Source organism: Tamandua tetradactyla, chromosome 5 (genome assembly GCF_023851605.1).
Source record: "Tamandua tetradactyla isolate mTamTet1 chromosome 5, mTamTet1.pri, whole genome shotgun sequence".
Taxonomy (NCBI): Eukaryota; Metazoa; Chordata; class Mammalia; order Pilosa; family Myrmecophagidae; genus Tamandua; species Tamandua tetradactyla.
In genome coordinates, this window is record NC_135331.1 from 140,759,934 (window position 1) to 140,786,572 (window position 26,639).

A 26,639-nucleotide genomic window follows, 5' to 3' on the forward strand; every position below is an offset into this window, starting at 1 on the left:
TTCTTAGTACATTTGCATTGATTTAGAAGAAGAACTAGCAAAACAACAGAAAAAGATATAGAATGTTAATATAGAGAAAAAAATAAAAATAATAATAATAGTACAAAAAAAAAAAGACAAACAGACAAAAAAAAAACCTATAGCTCAGATGCAGCTTCATTCAGTGTTTTAACATGATTACTTTACAATTAGGTATTATTATGTTGTCCATTTTTGAGTTTTTGTATCTAGTCCTGTTGCACAGTCTGTATCCCTTCAGCTCCAATTACCCATTATCTTACCCTGTTTCTAACTCCTGCTGGACTACCAATGACATATTCCAAGTTTATTCTCGAATGTCGGTTCACATCAGTGGGACCATGCAGTATTTGTCCTTTAGTTTTTGACTAGACTCACTCAGCATAATGTTCTCTAGGTCCATCCATGCTATTACATGTTTCATAAGTTTATTCTGTCTTAAAGCTGCATAATATTCCATCGTATGTATATACCACAGTTTGTTTAGCCACTCGTCTGTTGATGGACATTTTGGCTGTTTCCATCTCTTTGCAATTGTAAATAACGCTGCTATAAACATTGGTGTGCAAATGTCCATTTGTGTCAGCCACTGTCTTTTCATCAGACATCTTTGTTCACTTGAAGTTATTACCCAGTCATGCAATTAGTGTTTTCTTAAATTGAAATCACAAATATAGCTCACAATTTTTTATAAAGCATGCTTGTTGCTTTTAAATAGGTTAATTATGTGTCAAGTCTGTGCTATGTGCTTAATTTTCACAACAGACCTTAATGAGGTAGGTATTCTATTTCACAAATGAGGGAACAGACACTTAGAGAATTGTCATTTTATGAATGAGGCAATGGAAGTTGAGAAGATATATTAGTTGGAACATGAATCTAAGTGACAGAAACATGAACCTAAACTGGTGTAAGTGAAAAGCAAAAATGGACTAAAAGGTTGCAAGTAGAACTGGCTTAAGCTGAGGTATTGATGTAGAGGTTGATATAATGTTACCAGGACTGCTTTCACATACTCTATATTTTAGTTTCCCTTCTGGGATTGCTTCATTTTAGAACTAGCTCTGTATTCCTAAGGAGCAAGATGACACAGCAGCTCCAACTATAGCTGTTTTCAAGTTCTATCTCCCTTTATCTAATAGATGAAAGGCTTGGAATTGGCTCAGATTGGTGCAATTTTGGTCATGTTCCCATTGCTGGAACAATAATTGGCTTAAACCTTGTTTTTATCCTGTATCCTAGAATGGGGCCTAACTGAAGCACACAGGACTGAGAGTCAGCAAAAAAAAAAAAATGCTGAGGCTGTTGCTGGAAGGGGAGGAGATGCTAGGTAGAGAAAGAATTGATGCCTATTACAGAGTAGAGTAACTTGCCAATGACATAGCTGATGAGAATAGAACCATTATTTTAATGTAAGCAGCCTGAATCTAAACTTTTATGCATAAACTATTAATACTATACTGCTTCTTCTTTTTACTATATTCAACTCTAGATTTAATCCTTGTTTAGCTTTTGCATGTTTCTCACTTTGAATGTCAAATAGAATTTCATTCATTAAGAAATTACTATGGAATGTTGATTACCTGTAGTTCTTCTCTTATCTTAACTGGCATTAAGAATCATATATCCTCCTGAGACAATTTTTGTCTTTAGTAATTTAATAAAACATCACTTTTGCTTTTTTGTGTGTACTAGTCATTCATAAAAAATAGACAGGTTTTAACTTTATTTTTTCTATACCTTGGTTCATTCATTTCATCGCTATTTCCCGAGGGCTTGCTGTGTGTCATGCTCTGTACTGGGTTTTAGGGGGTAACATGGAAATTCAGAATAAAGGTGGTCCTTTCTTTTGTGGAATTTACAATCTGGTGGGGAACACAAATCATCATACAGACACATTTCAAGTTTGACGAGGGTTGTAAAGGAGAGGCATGCTGTGCCAAGAGTGAAGATTGCAGAAAATTGAGCTGAGATCTGAAAGATAAATGGGAGTTAATGAGCAAAGAGGAATGGGCACAACATTCCAGGCTCCAGGAAAAAGCCTGTGTAAAGGCTAGTTACTGTGTGTGTATGTGTGTGTGTGCGTGAGAGAGAGAGAGAGAGAGAGAGAGCGAGAGAGGGATCAAGTGTTCGCACAGCTGTACATAGTGGCTATAAGGAACTTAAGGCTAGTGATATCTGTCTTCTTTCTTCCCTTTCTATTGTGTTGGAAAGGCATACTCCTCTTAAAGATGAATTGTTTGTAAGACATTCTTTTTTCTAAGGCTGATCCCTTAATGTGCTCCTGTTAGTCTTCCCCAGCCTCCTCCATGATTGTGGGCCATTGCTTAGCCTACATTATTTTGCATCCTCAGTTCTTTCCTGTCTTTCTTCCCACAGCTTCATCCCTTTAGTCTCCTCACCTTTGAAGACATGACTTTGGCATTCCTTGACTTTGCTTCCTCCCCTGGACTTTCTTCCTTAGCACTTGGTGCATGACTTCTGTTAGGATATGTATTACATTGTTTGAATACTCTGTATATTTCTCAGTTTTTTTTCTTATACTGAGTTTCGGGTAATAAACGATCTCTCTACCTACATCCAACATCTAGAAAAGAACATGACTTAAGGTTAGTGTTCAGTAAATGTTCTTTGAATCATGTATAGATTTTGATATGTGTAGGACATTTAATTAAAAAAAATCACATTATCATAGAGATATTTTAATGATTTCACAAAATAGTGCCAGCCGAGGGGCTTTCATTTTTTATGTTTATAAAGTACTGGTCCCTGAAGTTAAGAAATATACCAGTTCTTTAATCAGGAAACTTGATGTTTCTGGACAGTTCTCTAATATGGATTCATGGTCCATAATTTCATTTTTGAGTTTCACTTTAGGATGTGAGCCACAGCCTAATAGAGATCATATGCTCTTTCTCTTTTGTAGACCTTCATATTTCCTATTGCAAGCTTTGTGTATTGTGGGGAAGGTGAATGTTGAGGATTTTTAAGGGCCATTTTTTTTTTGAGTTTTAAAATATGAATTACCATTTATTTTCAGCACCCTGCAATATTGACATTCCTTTGTTCTTCCTTACACAAAAACATCTTTTTAATTTGCACATTTAGTCACTATCATTGTACACTGTAGGCATTCCTAGATTATACCATCTCAGTATTTATCATCTTTCTTTCCTTATGATTTCATTTGTGCCCCCAGCCCTCCTCCCTCTATCATTCTTACATTCAGCTTCATTCAGTGTACTAACATTATTTTACTACAGTTAGGTAGTATTGTGCTATCCATTTCTGAATTTTTACAATCAGTCCTGTTACACAATCTGTATCTGCTCAGTTCCAAATACCCCAAATCTACCCTATTTCTATCTCCTGATGATCTCTGTTCTTAGCTGAAATTCTCCAAGTTTATTCACTAATGTTAGTTCATATCAGTGAGACCATATAGTATTTGTCCTTTTGTTTCTTCCTACTCTCACTCAGCTTTAATGTCCTGAAGGTCCATCCATGTTGTTACATACTTCATGACTTTATTCTGTCTTATAGCTGCGTAATATTCCATTGTATGTATATACCACAGCTTGTTTAGCCACTAGTCTGTTGATGGACATTCGGGCTGTTTCCATCTCTTGGTAATTGTAAATAATGCCTCTGTAACCATTGGTGTGCAAATGTCCATTTGTGTCTTTGTCCTCATATCCTCTGAATGGCCATTCTGATGGGTGTGAGATATCTCATTGTGGTTTTGATCTGCATTTCTTAAGGGCCATTTTTGTCAATTTTTTTTTAGTTTGCAAAGTTTTAGACTTCAAAAAAAGTTGCGAGAGTGATGCAGTAGATGCCATATACCTTAACCTGCATTCACCCATTGTGGACATAGTCATTATTATTATATAATAAATTATATTAACATATTTGTATGTGTGTATATATATATATGTGTGTGTGTGTGTGTATATATATATATAGTATGCTGTGTGGTGGGGGTCACATTTCATTCTTTTCCATGTGAGCATCCTGTTATTGCAGCACCATTTGTTAAGTATATATATATATATTTTTTTTTTTTTTGAGGGGAGTGCATGGGCCAAGGATTGAACCGTCTCCCACATAGCAGAAAAGAATTCTACCACTGAACTACCCATGTACCCCCCCCATTATTGTGTTTTAACGATCCATTTTTTTCTTCATTATTTGCTTATTCTTTATAACTTTTTCATTTTTTAGTTGTTGGTACAGTGTTTAAGATACACATTTTTAACTAATAACAGTCTTCCTTCAAATAATAATATACTATTTCGATTGATAAGCTCATCATAGAAATGTTTCACCTTTGATATCACGCTTTTCATTTCTGGTATTTCCATTTGTTCTAGTTTGCTAGCTGCCGGAATACAATATACCAGAAACAGAATGGCTTTTAAAAAGAGGAATTTAATAAGTTGCTAGTTTACAGTTCTAAAGTTGAGAAAATGTCCCAATTAAAACAAGTCTATAGAAATGTCCAATCAAAGGCATCCATCCAGGGAAAGATACCTTGGTTCAAGAAGGCTGACAAAGTTCAGGGTTTCTCTCTTAGCTAGAAGGCCACATGGTGAACACAGCCTTATCTGCTAGCTTCCCCTGGCTTCCTGTTTCATGAAGCTCCCCGGGAGGTGTTTTCCTTCTTAATCTCCAAAGGTCTCGGACTCGTGGACTCTCTCTGCTTCATGGTGCTGCAGCATTCTCTGCTTTCGAATCTCTCACTCTCCGAAATGTTTCTTTTTATAGGACTCCAGAAACTTCTCAAGACCCACTCAAATGGATAGAGACATGTTGTCACCTAATCCAGTTTAACAGCCACTCTTGATTAAATCACATCTCTAGGGAGATGATCTAATTCCAGTTTCAAGCATACAGTATTGAATAGGGATGATTCTGCCTTTATGAAATGGGATTTTGATTAAAACATGGCTTTTCTAGAGGACATACATCCTTTCAAACCAGTACACCATTAGACTGCTTTGTTAAGGTTTTCATCCCTATGCCAAAATTTCCTAGCTATTCATGTATTATCCACATTTTCCACTAGATCTTTTAACATCTTAACAGTCTTTTCTTATACTCTCAACATATGCACTATGTCTAGGTTTAATTGTATTGCTCTTTTCTTTCTTCACAATAGGTTGTTATATATATTTTTTCTGTGTCTTGTAATTTGAATATCATACATTGCCTATAGATGAACATAAAAGGTGAGGTAAATAGTATTTATCATTGGAAATGGGTACACTTCTTCTAGCAGGCCATTAGGTTGAGTCAGTACAGTAAGTAGTTGAGCTGGATTTGGGTTTTGTTGTTGCTGTTGCTAACATCGTTGTACCACCAACTTTAGATTGCTCCAAATGGTAGGCTCTGGCTACTGTGTGCTTGACGTGCAGTGCTGGATGATTTTTTCATAGTTTCTATTCTATTTTTAGCTGACAGCTTGCTTTACATACTTGTGTAGGGTCTCTCTATCTTTTAGTTTCACTCCCAGGGGCAGATGGCTGTTGCTTGCTACTCCACGCAAGGTTTTTGATGGGACAGGAGGGTTTTCCTCTTAAATTTCAGTTTAGGTAGATTCTATGCAGCTGAATCCCATTTCCATAAAGAGAGGGTCCAATTTCCAAGACAATTGCTAGACTTTAAAAAAATATATATTTTAAAACTTTTTACTTATTTATTTATTTTTTGTATGCTGTATGGTGGGAGTCACATCTCATTCTTTTTCCATGCAACTGCAACTATCCTATTATTGCAGCACCATTTGTTGATTTTTTATTTTTTATTTTTTTTGGTGGGCTGGGAATTGAATTTTTTTTTTTTTTTTTTTTTTGTGGGTCAGGAAATGCATGGGCCAGGAATTGAACCCTGGTCTTGCACTTGGCGGGCAAGAATGCTACCACTAACTACCCTGAAGCCCCCTTAATTGTTAGACTTTTAATAGTAGCTGGATAGTAGGTTTAAAGTTATTGTCTCTGAATTAAGACCTGGACTTTTACTTCTATAATATATCACGCTAGCTACTTTAAGTCTAAAAGAGACGTGCTTTGACAATAAAGGCACAAATTGGCTAAAGTAAATGTGGGAGAAGTAAGCATAAGTCCGAATTATATATGTTAATATTAGTTCAAGAGTATTGCTAGATAAAGACAAAGAATATTACTAGAGATAAAGAAGGACATTTCATAATGATAAAAGGGTCAATTCATTAGGAAGATTGTCTATATGCCTGATAAAGCTTCAAAATATGCAAAGATTAATAGACTTGAAGGATAGAATTAAAATCTACAATCATAGTTGGATATTTTAACACCTGTTCTCAGTAGTTAATAGAGAGAGAACAAGATACAAATCAATAAAGAATTAATGGAAATAATGTGTAATTTTTTTACTGAACACAAGATGGCAAAGTAGTCACAGTACTTGCAAATATGGATCTTTCTAACGCAGTGAAATATGCCATAATTTTACTGTGAATGCACCTTTTCCCTTCATCTATTTTAGAGCCTACAAAATGAACAGTGGTGAAGAGTTGAAATAAGTAGAAATATTGTAGTATAGTGGTATATAGTGGTACATGCATAATATGCATTAGATAAATTTTTTCAAGTAAATATAGCTTGGTACTTTGAAGTTGTATCTGTATTTAAATTTTAAAACAAAAATTATTTTTTAATCTGATTGCAGGAATACCACTTTTAATTATGGCAGAGCCTCTTTACTCTCTTAATATTGTTAGAGCATTAAAAACTTGATTAAATAATTAAATGTATCTTCCAAATACAACTACTCTGTTTTAATTTTAAGAAGTTGCGGTTCTTTACAATACTTAGTCAAGTTATACTCAGCCTCAGTCTATTCCTGGTTAAAGTTTAAAAAAGAAAACAAATTAATTATCAGCATAAAGGAATACATAAACACACAAACACACATATGTAATATATATATTTCCCCACCTCTACTCCTCACTCTACATCTCCTTCTGTCATTGAAGGTCACCCATGTAATTAATTTAGCAGCTGTAAGAGGAACTTGGTTATAGCGCAGTTATTTTTTTTTAAGTATTCTTATTGAGAAATCTTCACACACATACAGTCCATACATGGCATATAATCAGTGGCTCACAATATCATCATATAGTTGTGAGTTCATCACCATGATCATTTTTAGAACATTTGCATCACTACAGAAAAAGAAATAAAAACAAAAACTCATACATCCCATATGCCTTACCCCTCCCTCTCATTGACCACTAGTATTTCAGTCTACCCAGTTTTTTACTCATTTTCCCCCCCATTATTTATTCATTTTTTATCCTTATTTTTACTCATCTGCCAATACCTTGGATAAAAGGAGCATCAGACACAAGGTTTTCAAAATCACACAGTCGTATCGTAAAAGCTATGTCATTATACAGTCATCTTCAAGAATCAAGACTGCTGAAACACAACTCAGCACTTTCAGGTACTTCCCTCCAGCCATCCCAATATACCATAAACTAAAAAGGAATATCTATATAAAGCATAAGAATAACCTCCAGGATAACCTTTTGACTGTTTGAAATCTCTCAGCTACTGAAACTTTATTTTATCTCATTTCTTTCTAACCCCATTTTGGTCAAGAAGACTTTCTCAATCCCATGATACCAGGCTCTGGCTCATCCCTGGAGTCCTGTCGCACATTGCCAGGGAGAGTTACACCCCTGGGAGTCATGTCCCATATAGTGGAAAGGGCGGTGAGTTCCAGCCGAGTTGGCTTAGAGAGAGGCTACATCTGAGCAACAAAAGAGGTTCTCTGGGGGTGACTCAGATATAATTATCAGTAGGCTTAGCTTCTCCTTTGTAGGAATAAGTTTCATAATACCAAACCCCAAAATAGAGAGCTTAGTCTATTAAATTGGGATATACTACAACATCACACTAACCTGTACAAACGTATCTCATATCTTATTGAAGACTCCATGTAATAATGGTGTTCAAATACACTGATCATACAATTAGATACTGTACTACCCAAAATATTAATTTTGCACCCAATAAGCGTCTCTCTCTTTGGTCTCACACAGAAGTTGAAGTTTTAAAAATATGGACCATATCAGTCTTTACCCTGTTTTCTGATTTACCTTAGTCCTATCCAGATCAGCTTCATTCATATCTCTAGACAAAGTCTGATCATTTTTTCAATTTTTTAAACAGTTCTATGTGGTAATGCTGACTTTCATAGCATCAGTGCTCTAATTCAGTGTCTCAGGTGTCATGTACATGCCCAGAATTTCAGGGAATGACCAGGTTATACTCAGATAGCTCAGTATCTCAGAACTTAGACATAACAGTTACAACTCCTGAATATATATAACTGTTATAAGAGATTACAATCTAGGACCTTTTGCAATGGGTCCCAACTGATAACCCGTGCTCTTGACTTCAATCCTCTGAGTTTGTACATTATAGTTAATCCATATAAGTAAGGCATGATAATATTTGTCTTTTTTGTTTATGACATTTCAGTCAACACACTGTGCTTAAGGTTCATTCATCTAGTTGCATGCCTCACAACTTCATTTCTTCCTGCAGCGCTTAGTAGTCCATTGCAGGTATACACCACAGTTCCCCCTTCCAACTCCTCAATTGTTGAACCCTTAGGCCACCTCCATCCATTGAGAATCATGAACACTGCTCCCATAAACATCAGTGTGCATATGTCCATTTGTGCCCCCACACTCAGTTCCTCCAGGTATATACCTAGCAACAGAATTTTAGGATCATATGGCAGCCTCACTCCTAGCCTCCCGTGAAACCACCATGCTGCCTTCTGGAGGGGCTGCACCTCTCATCTTCCCTCCCAATAGTGAATAGGTACATCTCTTTCTCCACATTTTCTCTAGTACTTGTTTCTATCTGTTCATTTTTAAACAGTTTTATTCACACATTATGCAATCCAACCTAAGTAAATAGACATGCCTTCACCATCAAAATCTGTATGAAGACATTTCCTTTTCTTCCACAAAAAATCCATACCCATTCCCCATAGCCCCCACTTGTTGACATTTAATTTTATACAGCCCAGTTTTGTACCACTCAGGTTCAGAACTGCTGTTTCATGAATCTGTTCTTGCCATTCTTGTTCTTAACATTATTATTAGGGTTTAGATTTTGCATAATTTGTTAACCTAGGATCAAACTAGGATTGTGTCTGTTGTCTCATAAATATTATTATTTCTGCTTAATGGACAATCAGGTGCTCAAAGCTACCACACCTGAGCATTTATAGGTGTAGGAAGAAGTTAGTAAAATTGTATTATTGTAAAATTTAGTAGGTTACAAAAATTAGTTTCTAAAAATCAGGCAGTAAGAACTCATAGAAGGCTAGAACCTAGCATATAAAGATTTGCTTTCTAAATACCATGCATAGTACAAGTAGAATATAATAAAGCATGAAGGAAAAATATAAATCAGGATCTTTGCATTTGGTTTTTTCTCTGTTCAGGATTTTATTGTTAGAAATACCTTTTTTTTTTTTTTTGCATGGGCAGGCACTGGGAATCAAACCCGAGCCTCTGGCATTAGAAATACTTTTGAAAAAAAAAAAAGTAAGGAGATAGGAGGGAGAGAGAGAAAAGGAAAAGAAAGAGCTTCTGCATCAAAGGGAATGCACAGATACCTGTTTGGGACTGGATTTAAATCCTATAATTAGCAAATTACTGGGAAAAAAATAACCCACCAAGCTTGGTTATATCTAGCATGTCATAGATTGAGAAGCTATCTAATGGTCTTTATTCTTTGTAGTGAGTGACTATAAGAGTTCCTAGTTTGGACATATGGAAAGATTGGGGAATTCTTCAAGTTCATAGAGGGATCTTAGTCTATTATAAAGGAGGGTAACATTATGAGAGAATAAAGGTCAATATAAAGAGTTAAGAGGGAGTGGGTCACGGTGGCTCAGCAGGCAAGGACGCTTGCCTGCCATGCCAGAGGACCTGGTTCGATTCCCGGTGCCTGCCTATGTTAAAAAAAAAAAAGAAAAAAGAGTTAAGAGGCAGCAGAGAATGTGCAGCATGTTGACAAGGCTTTATGTGTTGATCAAAGATAGTTATTAAAACTGCCTGTTTATCTTTCAGCTGTTTACTGCAGCTTGTAAGATTTCATCATAGAAAGTTGGATCACGTGTTATAGATTTCCTGTTCTTGAGAAACTCTCGAACTCTAGTCAAAACTTGGTTACAGAGAAAGTTTGGGACTTTTTTTGTTTGAAAGCAATCCTCTGTTTTGAAAAGTCTATTGGAATGTCTTTTATATTTTGTATATTAAATCTTTATTGGATATGTGGTTTCCAAATGTTTTCTTCCATTCAGTAGGTTTCTCCTTTTACTTTCTTGAGGAAATCCTTTGATGCACAAAACTTTTAAATTTTGATGAAGTCTCATTTACCTAATTTTTCTTTTGGTACTCATGCTTTTGGTAACAAAAGGATAAAACAACCCGATTTAAAAATGTGCAAAAGACTTTAAGTAGATATTTCTGCAAAGAAGATATACAAATGGCCAATAAGCACATGAACTATGCACATTAGTCATCAGGGAAATGTGATTCAAAACTGCAACATGATATTATTTCACACCCACCAGAATGATTGCTATTAAAAAAGCAGGAAATTACAAGTGTTGGAGAGGATGTGGCGAAACAGGAACACTCATTCATTGTTGGTGGGAGTGTAAAATGGTGCAGCCTCTGTGAAAGGCAGTTTCTTAGAAAGTTAAGTATAGAATTACCATATGGCCTGGAAATCCCACTTAGACATATACCCAAAAGAATTGTCTGTGTAACTTAACTTCAACAGATACTTGCATACCGATATCCATTGTGGTATTATTCAAAACTGCCAAAAGACAGAAACAGTCCAAGTGTCCATCAACTGATGAGTTGATAAAAATGTAATATATGTATACAATGGAATATTATTCATCTATAAAAATGAATGAAGTTTCTAATACATCTGGTCACATGGGATGAACCTTGAAGACATAATTTTGAGTGACATAATCTAGACCCAAAAGGACAAATATTGCATGCTCTCACTGATAAGAAATAATTAGAATGAGCTTATTCATGGAGTCAGAAACTAGAATACATGTTATAAGGGGCTGGGGTGGGAGTAGGGAATGAGGAGTTTATGCTTAATTGGTATAGAATTCTGTTTGGGATGCTGGAAAGGTTTTGGTAATGGATAGTGGTGATGGTAGGACAACATTGTGCATGTAATTAACACCACTGAATTATATATTTAAATGTGGTTAGAAGGGAAAATTTTAGGTTGTTTATATGTTACTAAAATAAAAGTTTTTTTTTAAAAAAAGTAGGACTGTACAGCACAAATAGTAAACTCTCATGTAAACTATGGACTTTAGTTAATAGTATTGTTTCATCAGTTGTAACAAAGGTACCACACTATTACAAAGTGTTAATAATCAGGAAAATCGTGTATGTGAGGGGAGCAGTTATATAGGGACTTTATTTTCTGCATGATTTTTCTGTAAACCTGTAACAACTCTGATTTAAAAATTGATTAAAAAACTTCTACTAATGAATAGTATTCAAAAATAAATTATATTTTTTGTAAAAAAAAAAAAGACAGAAAGCCTGTTGAGCATAACTCTAACTCTAATTAATACCTCTGATGTCTGTGGTCTGTGAATTTTGGAACATTAAACAAAAGGAAAAATTCCTCCTAAAGTTGGGAAAGGATTATGGAGATAGAGAAAAGCAGGACCTTAACCAATTTTTTTCAGGCTTATTTAGAGGGCTATCATATAAAACAGACTCTTTGAACCTACTTCCAATTTTTTTGCCTGTCTTTAAGAGATTTTATTAAGAAATGCTGTCTAGTTATTTTCTGAAATTAAACTGGTTGAGAAATTGCACTACCTTTCTTGGATCTGATGTCCAATCCCTTCTCTCCTTCCAAGATTAGACATAAGATGAACAGTTTAAGTTATCTGAGATGATTTATGTTCATGGAAGTGAACATATAAAGAGTCCTGGATACAAAAAGAAAGAAAAAAAAGTTTTCATTGTATTCTTGGGTTGTCTTTAGGGCTGGATTTGTCTACTATCTAGAGAAACTCTAGAATCTAAGAGCTACCCAGCCTTGGATACTAGAGATAGTTTGTCCCTCCAGAGCAAAGAACAAGTTTGTTTACTGTCCAGTATAATAAAGATAACGTCTCCCTCCAGGGCAAAGGACAGGCATACTCACTGCCCATTGTAAAACATTTGGGTTTCCTAAGCTCTGAGTTCTTCTTCTGTAATGCAGCCCATTGAGTGTATAGATTTTACCTGACCTTCATCACATAGTTCTGTAGGAATTGGGGTTCAGGGAACTGATGCAAATGCTGATAGTCTAGCTATTGCTATCACTGTAATGAACTGTCCTTTGTCTCTGACCCATGAAACTGTGACTTGTTAGCTTTTAAGTACAGTAAAATCTTAGACCCTTTACAGTTCTCAGTACTTCAAAAATTGCTAAATAGAATGTATTTGGAAAGAGTTTTTGAAATTTATATTTATGGTTTTTATTGTTTTTAAGAAGTTGATTTTAGTATATTATTTCTCCTTGCTTTGATACAGGATTTGTTTATAATGTCAGTCCATATATGGAATATCATCCTGGTGGAGAAGACGAGCTCATGAGAGCTGCAGGATCAGATGGTACTGACCTTTTTGATCAGGTAAGGTGCTAAAAGTAATGAAAATATTGGAATGGAAAACGATTCTCAGATTTAGCAGCATGACGTCTGTAGAAAGAAAGAACACAGTTGTGTAAATTTCAGATGGGTTGGCTTGCATTTTGAAGTCTGGGAAGATGCTTGTAAGTAGCAGCTGTTCATTTAATTTGTCTTTGGATTATTTTATTTAAATTTTAGAGGGAGTTTTAAATCCATGTCTTAAGTGCTTGCTGCCTCCTCTGCTGTCAGGTGTTTAGTCAGTATTGATTGTTGTTGATAAAGATGTGTTGACTAATGGGAGGCAGTGCGGACTAGGGGAAAGAACATTGGGATCTGTTGCTAACTTTCTGGATCATTTTAAACAAATCACTTAGCTTCTTTGCTCTTTGTCTTCTCTTGTTTGGGGAGAGCTATATATTCATCCTGCCCTGCTGAACTGAGCATATATTATGTAGAATATTAGAGAAGACTACCTACTGGATAGAGAACATATACTTTTTTTCTGAGAGTGATAGTATGAATTCTGCAAGGATATTCAAAGATATTTAAATTTTCTAATCTTTCTTTAAAACCAGCAGTAGCTCTTATACTATTTAAAAGTCATAACCAAATATATTCATACTATCAATGTGTTGAACTGTTGTTTTGAAGACAACAATCTTTAAAAGAACAGAAATTTACCTTTGTCTCACATGTACTTTATTTTATATTTTAATCATGTGATTAATCATGTTATAGTATTGTTTTTTCTACTAATTGACTATGTTTTTAAAGCAGTTTTAGGTTTACAGAAAATTGAACAGAAAGTACAGAGAGTTCCCATATACCCCTTCTTCTCTACAGATTCCCCAATTTTTAGCATCTTGACTTAGTTATTTCTGTTCTGTAGCCTCCTGATGTTAAATGTATTCTTCCATCAGAAGAATGGCCAGTAAAACCTAGTCTTATGTATATTTCTCAGTTCTTCAAAGTTATATGAACTGTATTTAAAGAAGGTATTGATTTTGGGGTATTCACAAAAATACTGCTGTATTATTAAGCTCTTTAGCAGTTCCAACAATACTTTGGCTTTAATAAAACCAGTGATGCTTAAATTATTTATGACTTCTGTCTCCACAGAAATAAACAAACAGCTTTATATTCTATAAACTTCAGTGAAGCTTCTTGCTCCTTTGAATATTTGAAAATTAACTTGTTTCTGGTAATGGGGATGTAATCACTGTCCAGTCAGTGGGCAAATCTTATGGAATCTGTCTTTAAACACTAGACTCTTTTTCTCCATTCCCACTGTCTTAGTTTAAGTCATCATCAGCTCTAGTCCTACTATTTTAACACTGTCTTGATATCTTTTAGTACTAATTTAGACAGTATCTGATCAGTTTAGATAACACATGGCAAAGCTAGATTTTTTTGTCTTAATGCTTTGTTCTACAACTCTCAGTAGCTCACTATTGACAATGGGAATAACTTAAAAATTTTTAGCCTGGAATTTGAGGCCAGGGTTGATAGTACCAATATGCATCTTCCTTTGCTTGCCATTTCTTATCAGTTCTATGACAAACTCCATACCTTTGACTCCTTGAATATCTTTTCCCTTCATTTTCCCCAACTCCATTGCCCCAGAGATAGTGCTTTATACATTAGTGGGTGCTCTATAAAAATTTGGCATATGAAATTTCAATGTATATTAGTAAATGAGTGCCTGTGTATATGTTCATAAACATTTTTTTACACGTGTACTGTTTTTGTGTGAATAAGCGACATGTTTTGAGGCTTTTAATGCACATTGGGGAGGTGCCCCCTAGAAAAGTTGTTTAAATCTAATTCCCACCAGTAGTGTTTGCAACAAATACTGTCAGTTTTCCTTCAAGTGGCAAGGTCTCTTTCTCCATTTTCAAGAAAATATGTGTCAGATACCCAAGTCTGAATAACCATAGTGTATTTAGCATTTGTTCTTTCACATAAAAAACAACCTTTTAAGGAAAAAAGTACCTAGTTCAATTTGTAAATCAAGCAGTTCGCCAAGTGGTTTTCCTCAGAAATGTTGTTACATTTGCAACAAAAGTGTTTTTGAGAACTGCCCATTTCTTTTTCACACAGAATATAAAAAAGCCATGGCCTCAAAGGTCAAAATTTAAGAAAATTAATAATTTCTACTTCTTTCTGAAGGTTATTCTTAAGGAGACCAGCTTTTTCCTGTCCGTGAATCCTGGTGGTGAAGAATACAAAGATTACTAGCACAGTTAGGTGACACTGCCTTGATTTACATTAAGATACCAGCAGTTTTATCCACTTCTGCTTTGTAACATCAGTGCAAATGTCAAACAGTGAAAAAGGCAAATACCATCTTAGTATTATTATGAAACTAATTTAGACCTTGTGAACACCGGAAAGGAAGTCAGAGACTCCTAGAGGTCCATAGAGGACATTTTGAAGACACTGTGCTAAATAGTCCCTATTCTTGCTGTCTTTCTGTCACTCCCTTGTTGACTGTTTGAATCTGCTTCTTAGTTTTTAGGATGTTCAGAGTGGTTTTTGAGTGTTTAATTTTACTTGTAATGAAATTAAAGCATCCTGTGGAGTTAGATTCATGTTGCATTTCTGCTTTTATCTCCCATACCAGGTTCATCGTTGGGTCAATTATGAATCCATGCTGAAAGAGTGCCTGGTTGGCAGAATGGCAGTTAAGCCTAGTATTTCTAAAGGTAAATGGCACAAAACCAGCCTTGAAATTGGCATTGATGTGTGACACACATGCACTTTTTTTTTTCCAACTTGGATTTCAACAGATAGATTTCAGTGTCGCTAAATTTTCTCATTTTGGCTGGCCTTCTGATCTAGCTTCTCTAAAGGTTTTATTTTAGTTCTTTTTTGGAATGAAATAATGATTTTGCAGTAAAATTTTGATATGTTTTGTAGAGAAAATTCGTACTGTGAGATGTAAACATTGTGGAAGAGAGCTTTATTTACTTTTTTTTTCATTTTTAAACAGCTTTATTCATACATCATACAATCTAACCTAAGTAAATAGATATGCCTTTGCCACTATAATCTATATGAAGGTATTTCCTTTTCTGCTACAAAGAATCCATACTCCTCTCCCATATCCCTCTCCACTACTTATTGACATTTATTTTGGCATGATGCCTTTGTTACATTCAGTGAAAGCATATTACAGTGTTACTGTTGACTATAGACCCTAGTTTGCATTGATTGTACTTTTTTCTGTATACTGTCCATTTTCAACACCTTGCAATGTTGATATTCATTTGTTCTCCCTCGTGCAGAAACGTTTTTATATTTGTGCATTTAATCATCATCATTGTCCAGTCTAGGCATTCCTAAATTTTACTATCTCAGTCTTTATCCTCTGTCTTTCCTTCTGGTTCCATATATGCCACCAGCCCTTTTCCATCTACCATACTCACATTCAGCTTCACTCGATGTACTTACATTATTACACTATCCATTTCTGAATTTTTACGATCAGTCCTCTCAGATAGTCTGTATTCCTTCAGCACAAAATGCCCAATCTCTACCCTATTTCTATCTCCTGGTAACCTGTGTTCTTAACTTTAACTCTTAAAGTTCACGCATTAATGTTAGTTCATATTAGTGAGACTATAAAGTGTTTGTCTTTTTGTTTCTGGCTAATTTCACTCAGCATAATGTCCTCAAAGTTCATCCATATTGTTACATGCTTCATGACTTTATTCTGTCTTACAGCTGCATAATATTCCATCGTACATATATACCAAAGCTTGTTTAGCCACTAGTCCATTGATGGACATTTGGGCTGTTTCTATCTTTTGGCAATCGTAAATAATGCTGCTATAAACGTCAGTGTGCAAATGTCTGTTTGTGTTCTTATATTCAGTTCCTCTGAATATATACCTAGAAATGGGATTGCTAGATTGTATGGTAATTCTATACTTAGCTTCTGAGGAACCTCCAAACTGCCCTCCAGAGAGGTTGTACCATTTTACATTCCTACCAACAATGGATAAGTGTTTTTTCTCCACATCCTCTCCAGCACTTGTCATTGTGTTTTTTTTGATAATGGCCATTCTAGTGGGTATGAGATGGTATCTCATTGTGGTTTTGATTTGCATTTCCCTAATAGCCAGGGAAGTTGATTGTCTTTTCATGTGCATTTTAGCCATTTGTGTTTCCCCTTCTGTGAAGTGTCTATTCATGTCTTTTGCCCATTTTTTAATTGGGTTGTTTATCTCTTTGCTTTTGACTTGATTAATCTGTTTATATATTCTGAATACTAAACCCTTATCTGATATTTGGTTTCCAAATATTGTCTCCCATTGCATAGGCTGCCTTTTTAGTTTCCTAACAAAGTTCTTTGATGCACAAAAGTGTTTAATTTTGAGGAGATCCCATTTATCTATTTCTTTTCTCATTACTCGTGATTTGGATGTAAGGTCTAGGAAACCACTTACTATTACAAAATCTTCAAGGTATTTCCCTACATTTTCTTAAAATAGTTCTATGGCTTAGCTCTAATGTTTAGGTCTTTGATCCATTTTGAGTTAATTTTTGTATAGGATGTGAGATATGGATTCTATTTAATTCTTTTGGATATTGATATCTAGTTCACTAAACAACATTTATTGAAGAGGCTTCTCTGTCCCAGGTGGGTTGGCTTCACTGCCTTGCCAAAGACCAATTGTCCATAGACGAGAGGGTCTATTTGTGAACACTCAAATTTGATTCTGTTGGTCAGTATATCGGTCTTTATGCCAGTACCATGCTGTTTTAACCATTGTAGCTTTGTAATATGCTTTAAAGTCAGGTACTGTGAGTCCTCCCACTTCATTTTTCATTCTCAAGATATTTTTAGCTATTTGGGGCACCCTAACCTTCTACATATAAATTTGGTTATTGGTTTTTCTATTTCTGCAAAGTAAATTGTTGGAATTTTAATTGGTATTGCATTGGATTTATAAGTTAGTTCGTGTAGAATTGACATCTTAACTTTATTTAGTCTTCTAATCCATGAACATGATATGCCCTTCCATTATTTAGGTCTTCCATGATTTCTTTTAGCAATTTCTTATTGTTTTCTGTGTATAGGTCTGTTGTATCCTTAGTCAAATTTATTCCTAAATGTTTTATTCTTTTGGTTGCTGTTGTAAATGGAGTTCTTTTCTTGATTTCCTCTGAGATTGTTCATCACTAGTGTATATAAACACTACTGCTTTTTGGGTGTTGATCTTGTACCCTGCAACTTTACTGTACTCATTTATTAGCTCTAATAGCTTTGCTATAGATTTTTTGGGGGGATTTTCAACATATAGTAGTATGTCATCTGTAAACAGTGAGAATTTTACTTCTTCCTTTCCAATCTGGATTCATTTTATTTCCTTTTCATGTCTAATTGCTCTGGCTAGAACTTCCAGCACAGTGTTGAGTAGCAGTGGTGGCAGTGGTGAGCTTTGTCTTGTTCCTGATCTTAGGGGAAAAGCTTTCACTGTTTTGTCATTGAGGATGATGTTAGCTGTGGGTTTTTCATATATTTCTTTATTGTGTTGAGGAAGTTCCCTTCTATTCCTATCCTTTGTAGTGTTTTCATCAAGAAAGGGTGTTGAATTTTGACAAATGCCTTTTTTGTAACAATTGAGATGATCTTGTGATTTTTCTACTTTGGCTTATTGATATGATGTTTAATTACATTAATTGATTTTCTTATGTTGAACCAGCCTTGCATACCTGGAATAAATCCTACTTGGTCATGGTGTATAATTCTTTTAATGTACTGCTGGATTCTATTTATAATTATTTTGTTGAAGATTATTCCATCTATATTCATTAAAGAGATTAGTTTGTAATTTTCTTTTCTTGTAATATTTTTGTCTGGCTTTGATATTAGGGTGATGCTGGCTTCATAGAATGAGTTAGGTAGCTTTCCCTCCTCTTCAGTTGTTTTGAAGAGGTTGAGCAGGATTAGTAATTCTTTTGAATACCTGGTAGAATTCACATGTGAAGCCATCTGGTCCTGGACTTTTCTTTTTTGGGAGCTTCTTGATTACTGACTCAATCTCTTTACTTGTGATTGGTTTGTTGAGGTAATCTCTTTCTTCTCCAGTCAATATTGGTTCTTCATGCCTTTCTGTGAAGTTGTCCATTTCATCTATATTGTTTAGTTTATTATCATTATAGTTGCTCATTGTCTCCTCTTATTATCTCCTTTATTTCTTATTTACTCTTTAGTTTTTCATTACTCTCTTCTTCTGCAGTTGATCTATTTTTAATGTTTCATAGAAAGATTAGCAATAATATGTGTTTAGAATTGATTTATCCTTCCTAACATTGTCTCCCATTTGCCATGCATCTTCCACAACTTGCACCCTCACCTTTGATAACACCTGTTCTTATTTTAACTACTTTTCTTTTTTGATGTGTTGAATTCTTTTTTTTTAATTTTTAGTTTTTTAAAACATAACAGCAAACAAACAAAAATATGGAACGCTTCATGAATTTGCATGTCATCCTTGTGCAGAGGCCATATCTCTGTATCATTCCAGTTTTAGTATATGCTGCCAAAGTTAGCACTATTTTAGCTACTTTTAAAATGCAACTGATTTCTTCTTTCTACCTTTTGAGCAGGGGCTCTACTCTCCCTATTACATGGTATTGGAGGTCATCCCTTTACCTCTCCTAAGCTTCTTTTGAAGAGCCCCTTTTAAACATTTCATTTTATTCTTGTGCAAGTGAATACAAACAGGGAGGGAGTTGTCAGTTCTTGAGAGGATAGGATAAGAATGAAAAATAACAGATAAATTAGAGAATTGAATTAAAAATGACAAGTAAAAGCAGACTTAGGGAAGAAAATATAAACTTCTAAAAATGGAGTATATGCTGTAAATTATCTAAATGAATAATGGATAAAAAACTGACCAGCAGTAAGTACTCTGGGACTTTTAAAACTTTTTAATTCTGGGAATTTTCATACTATGTAGTTTCACTATTAAATGTCCATTTTATTTCTTCTAATAAACTGATAATGAGTAATTCTGATCCTTGATGTTTGAGAGTTCTATAAAATCTAAAGATGTTTCAGACGATTTTCACAAAGATGAATAGAAGAATATAAGTGGTAAAGATAGTTAAAATATATAGAAATTATGAAATTTTGTAAGATTTGAGAAATGACTTGAGTGTAGCTTTTGAAACAAAACCAAGAATTAGGTCTATGAGGAATTTGGTTTAGAATTAAGGAAGAATTTCTAGGAAAAATAATTATCCAACACACTATAGGGAGCTAAGGATTTTTCTGGCAAAGCTAATTCAATCAAGGGAAAATACAGTGGTAAATATTGGACTTTGTGAATAAGCTGTCTGATAACAAGACCAAACTCATTTCTGAAATGAGAAAGGAAGATGACCTCCAAGATAAATGTAAAACATTCGGATATAAATGCCTAGCATTTTTCTTCCTAATATACACTTCTTCAGAGCCTCCTGACAAATGCTTTACATTTATATAACTTAGCTAAAATATTACTCCCTCAGTGGAGTCATTTCAAATTCCTTCCAAGTGGAGATGTCTCTTCTCTGTGCTTCTATAATACCTTCTTTTACAGCATTTTGTTAGTTGGTATTATCTATTTCTCTTTTACAACATTTTTTAGGTGGTATTAAAAATAGTATATTGAGACTTCCTGGAAGATGGCGGCTTAGTAAGATGCGCGGATCTTAGTTTCTTCTCCAGGACACCTACTAGGGGAGTAGAAACGATACAGAAAGCGCCCAAAGCCACAACAGAGATAAAAAAGACAGCGTACCCCATCCTGGAACGGCTGGCTGGTTGAGAGAAGCAGCTCGGGTGAGATCGCCGAGGCGCGCGGGCCTTACCGGGCGGGGTGGCAAGCGGCCGGAGTTACTCCCTTCCCCCTTCCCGGGCCGGCTGGGAGAATTGGAGAGGCGGTCCCCTGAAACAAAGACGGCTGGCGCCCACACCACGCGCAGCCCCCGGACCAACTGAGAGAATTGGATCGGAAACCCCCAGGCCGCGGAGAACGGTGACGGGTGGGGGAGGCCCCTTCCAAACCCGTGACTCCCGGGGAACGTGCACTCTCTCGGGCGGGCCGCTGCCGCTGGCGCCCTCCCGCCACGCTTGTTGCCCAGGGCCGACTAGGAAATTCGGACGGGCTCTTTCCCTGGCTGCGGCGACCAGCAACCCTCCCTGCGTTCGGACCGAGGGCCGGCTCAAGCCGCTTCGGCTAGCGAACCCCCAGGACGGCGAGAGTTTTCCAAAGTTTAAGGTCCCACAGCACCTTTTACTGCTGGGACCTGCAGACAAACGTGTGCCACGAGCGCCACCTACTGGGCAGGATAAGAAAAACAGAACCCAGAGATTTCACAGAAAAATATTACAACCTTGCTGGGTCCAACACCAAGAGAAATCTGAATAAATGCCCAGACGCCAGCAGCAGAAGATAACTGTCCACGCTCAAAAGATTGAGAATATGGCTCAGTCAAAGGAACAAACCAATAGCTCAAATGAGACACAAGAGCTGAGACAACTAATGCTGAATATACGAACAGAAATGGAAAACCTCTTCAAAAATGAAATCGATAAATTGAGGGAGGACATGAAGAGGACATGGGCTGAACATAAAGAAGAAATAGAAAAACTGAAAAAACAAATCGCAGAACTTATGGAAGTGAAGGATAAAGTAGCAAACATAGAAAAAATAATGGATAGCTACAATGATAGATTTAAAGAGACAGAAGATAGAATTAGTGATTTGGAGGATGGAACATCTGAATTCCAAAAAGAAACAGAAACTATAGGGAAAAGAATGGAAATATTTGAACAGGGTATCAGGGAACTCAAGGACAATATGAACCGCACAAATATACGTGTTGTGGGTGTCCCAGAAGGAGAAGAGAAGGGAAAAGGAGGAGAAAAACTAATGGAAGAAATTATCACTGAAAATTTCCCAACTCTTATGAAAGACCTAGAATTACAGATCCAAGAAGTGCAGCGCACCCCAAAGAGATTAGACCCAAATAGGCGTTCTCCAAGACACTTACTAGTTAGAATGTCAGAGGTCAAAGAGAAAGAGAAGATCTTGAAAGCAGCAAGAGAAAAACAATCCATTACATACAAGGGAAACCCAATAAGACTTTGTGTAGATTTCTCAGCAGAAACCATGGAAGCTAGAAGACAGTGGGATGATATATTTAAAATACTAAAAGAGAAAAACTGCCAACCAAGACTCCTATATCCAGCAAAATTATCCTTCAAAACTGAGGGAGAAATTAAAACATCCTCAGACAAAAAGTCACTGAAAGAATTTGTGACCAAGAGACCAGCTCTGCAAGAAATACTAAAGGGAGCACTAGAGTCAGATACAAAAAGACAGAAGAGAGAGATATGGAAAAGAGTGTAGAAAGAAGGAAAATCAGATATGATGTATATAATACAAAAGGCAAAATGTTAGAGGAAAATATTATCCAAACAGTAATAACACTGAAGTCAATGGACTGAATTCCCCAATCAAAAGACATAGATTGGCAGAATGGAATAAAAAACAGGATCCTTCTATATGCTGTCTACAGGAAACACATCTTAGACCCAAAGATAAACATAGGTTGAAAGTGAAAGGTTGGGAAAAGATATTTCATGCAAATAACAACCAGAAAATAGCAGGAGTGGCTATACTAATATCCAACAAATTAGACTTCAAATGTAAAACAGTTAAAAGAGACAAAGAAGGACACTATATACTAATAAAAGGAACAATTAAACAAGAAGACATAACAATCATAAATATTTACGCACCGAATCAGAATGCCCCAAAATACGTGAGGAATATACTGCAAACACTGAAAAGGGAAATAGACTCATATACCATAATAGTTGGAGACTTCAACTCACCACTCTCATCAAGGGACAGAACATCTAGACAGAGGATCAACAAAGAAATAGAGAATCTGAATATTACTATAAATGAACTAGACTTAATAGACATTTATAGGACATTACATCCCACAACAGCAGGATACACCTTTTTCTCAAGTGCTCATGGATCATTCTCAAAGATAGACCATATGCTGGGTCACAAAGCAAGTCTTAACAAATTTAAAAAGATTGAAATCTTACACAACACTTTCTCGGACCATAAAGGAATGATGTTTGAAATCAATAATAGGCAGAGTGCCAGAAAATTCACAAATACGTGGAGGCTCAACAACACACTCCTAAACAACGACTGGGTCAAAGAAGAAATTGCAAGAGAAATCAGTAAATACCTCGAGGCGAATGAAAATGAAAACACAACATATCAAAACTTATGGGACGCAGCAAAGGCAGTGCTAAGAGGGAAATTTATTGCTCTAAATGCCTATATCAGAAAAGAAGAAAAGGCAAAAATTCAGGAATTAACTATCCATTTGGAAGAACTGGAGAAAGAACAGCAAGCTAACCCCAAAGCAAGCAAAAGGAAAGAAATAACAAAGATTAGAACAGAAATAAATGAAATTGAAAACATGAAAACAATAGAGAAAATCAATAAGGCCAGAAGTTGGTTCTATGAGAAAATCAATAAGATTGATGGGCCCTTAGCAAGATTGACAAAAAGAAGAAGAGAGAGGATGCAAATAAATAAGATCAGAAATGGAAGAGGAGACATAACTACTGACCTCACAGAAATAAAGGAGGTAATAACAGGATACTATGAACAACTTTACGCTAATAAATACAACAATTTAGAGGAAATGGACGGGTTCCTGGAAAGACATGAACAACCAACTTTGACTCAAGAAGACATAGATGACCTCAACAAACCAATCACAAGTAAAGAAATTGAATTAGTCATTCAAAAGCTTCCTAAAAAGAAAAGTCCAGGACCAGATGGCTTCACATGTGAATTCTACCAAACGTTCCAGAAAGAATTAGTACCAATTCTCTTCAAACTCTTCAAAAAAATCGAAGTGGAGGGAAAACTACCTAATTCATTCTATGAAGCCAACATCACCCTCATACCAAAACCAGGCAAAGATATTACAAAAAAAGAAAACTACAGACCAATCTCTCTAATGAATACAGATGCAAAAATCCTCAATAAAATTCTAGCAAATCGTATCCAACAACACATTAAAAGAATTATACATCATGACCAAGTAGGATTCATCCCAGGTATGCAAGGATGGTTCAACATAAGAAAATCAATTAATGTAATACACCATATCAACAAATCAAAGCAGAAAAATCACATGATCATCTCAATTGATGCAGAGAAGGCATTCGACAAGATTCAACATCCTTTCCTGTTGAAAACACTTCAAAAGATAGGAATACAAGGGAACTTCCTTAAAATGATAGAGGGAATATATGAAAAACCCACAGCTAATATCATCCTCAATGGGGAAAAATTGAAAACTTTCCCCCTAAGATCAGGAACAAGACAAGGATGTCCACTATCACCACTATTATTCAACATTGTGTTGGAGGTTCTAGCCAGAGCAATTACACAAGAAAAAGAAATACAAGGCATCAAAATTGGAAAGGAAGAAGTAAAACTATCACTGTTTGCAGACGATATGATACTATACGTCGAAAACCCGGAAAAATCCACAACAAAACTACTAGAGCTAATAAATGAGTACAGCAAAGTAGCAGGTTACAAGATCAACATTCAAAAATCTGTAGCATTTCTATACACTAGTAATGAACAAGCTGAGGGGGAAATCAAGAAACGAATCCCATTTACAATTGCAACTAAAAGAATAAAATACCTAGGAATAAATTTAACTAAAGAGACAAAAAACCTATATAAAGAAAACTACAAAAAACTGCTAAAAGAAATCACAGAAGACCTAAATAGATGGAAGGGCATACCGTGTTCATGGATTGGAAGACTAAATATAGTTAAGATGTCAATCCTACCTAAATTGATTTACAGATTCAATGCAATACCAATCAAAATCCCAACAACTTATTTTTCAGAAATAGAAAAACCAATAAGCAAATTTATCTGGAAGGGCAGGGTGCCCCGAATTGCTAAAAACATCTTGAGGAAAAAAAACGAAACTGGAGGTCTCGCGCTGCCTGACTTTAAGGCATATTATGAAGCCACAGTGGTCAAAACAGCATGGTATTGGCATAAAGATAGATATATCGACCAATGGAATCGAATAGAGTGCTCAGATATAGACCCTCTCATCTATGGACATTTGATCTTTGATAAGGCAGTCAAGCCAACTCACCTGGGACAGAGCAGTCTCTTCAATAAATGGTGCCTAGAGAACTGGATATCCATATGCAAAAGAATGAAAGAAGACCCATCTCTCACACCCTATACAAAAGTTAACTCAAAATGGATCAAAGCTCTAAACATTAGGTCTAAGACCATAAAACAGTTAGAGGAAAATGTAGGGAGATATCTTATGGATCTTACAACTGGAGGCGGTTTTATGGACCTTAAACCTAAAGCAAGAGCACTGAAGAAGGAAATAAATAAATGGGAACTCCTCAAAATTAAACACTTTTGTGCATCAAAGAACTTCATCAAGAAAGTAGAAAGACAGCCTTCACAATGGGAGACAATATTTGGAAATGATATATCAGATAAAGGTCTAGTATCCAGAATTTATAAAGAGATTGTTCATCTCAACAACAAAAAGACAGCCAACCCAATTACAAAATGGGAAAAAGACTTGAACAGACACCTCTCAGAAGAGGAAATACGGATGGCCAAGAGGCACATGAAGAGATGCTCAATGTCCCTGGCCATTAGAGAAATGCAAATCAAAACCACAATGAGATATCATCTCACACCCACCAGAATGGCCATTATCAACAAAACAGAAAATGACAAGTGCTGGAGAGGATGCGGAGAAAGAGGCACACTTATCCACTGTTGGTGGGAATGTCAAAGGGTGCAACCACTGTGGAAGGCAGTTTGGCGGTTCCTCAAAAAGCTGAATATAGAATTGCCATATGACCCAGCAATACCATTGCTAGGTATCTACTCAAAGGACTTAAGGGCAAAGACACAAACGGACATTTGCACACCAATGTTTATAGCAGCATTATTTACAATTGCAAAGAGATGGAAACAGCCAAAATCTCCATCAACAGAAGAGTGGCTAAACAAACTGTGGTATATACATACGATGGAATATTATGCAGCTTTAAGACAAGATAAACTTATGAACCATGTAATAACATGGATGGACCTAGAGAATATTATGCTGAGTGAATCCAGCCAAAAACTAAAGGACAAATACTGTATGGTCCCACTGATGTGAACGGACATTCGAGAATAAACTTGAAATATGTCATTGGTAACAGAGTTCAGCAGGAGTTAGAAACAGGGTAAGACAATGGGTAATTGAAGCTGAAGGGATACAGACTGTGCAACAGGACTAGATACAAAAACTCAAAAATGGACAGCACAATAATACCTAATTGTAAAGTAATCATGTTAAAACACTGAATGAAGCTGCATCTGAGCTATAGGTTTTTGTTTTGTTTTGTTTTGTTTTGTTTTGATTTTACTATTATTACTTTTATTTTTTTCTCTATATTAACATTCTATATCTTTTTCGGTTATGTTGCTAGTTCTTCTAAACCAATGCAAATGTACTAAGAAATGATGATCATGCATCTATGTGATGATGTTAAGAATTAATGATTGCATGTGTAGAATGGTATGATCTCTAAATGTTGGGTTAATTTCTTTTTTTCCGTTAATTAAAAAAAAAAAAAAAGAGAAGGGATAATTGGAGCTGAAGGGATACAGACTGTACAACGGGACTGGATATAAAAACTCAGAAATGGACAGCACAATACTACCCAATTGTAATGCAATTATGTTAAAACACTGAATGAAGCTGCATGTGAGGTATAGGTTTTT

General features: G+C 35.7%; 1 protein-coding gene and 1 pseudogene across 2 annotated transcripts in view; one reads left to right on the plus strand and one right to left on the minus strand.

Annotated features, from left to right (window-relative positions):
* CYB5R4 (cytochrome b5 reductase 4) overlaps positions 1-26,639 on the plus strand; it is a 96,926-nt gene that overhangs the window by 12,810 nt on the left and 57,477 nt on the right. For both annotated transcript variants that reach the window (XM_077162351.1, XM_077162352.1), the window contains exons 3-4: positions 12,662-12,762; positions 15,383-15,464. In XM_077162351.1, coding sequence (XP_077018466.1) covers positions 12,662-12,762; positions 15,383-15,464 — 183 coding nt within the window. The remainder of the gene's footprint in view (positions 1-12,661; positions 12,763-15,382; positions 15,465-26,639) is intronic.
* Positions 19,226-19,321, minus strand: LOC143685388 (U6 spliceosomal RNA; annotated as a pseudogene).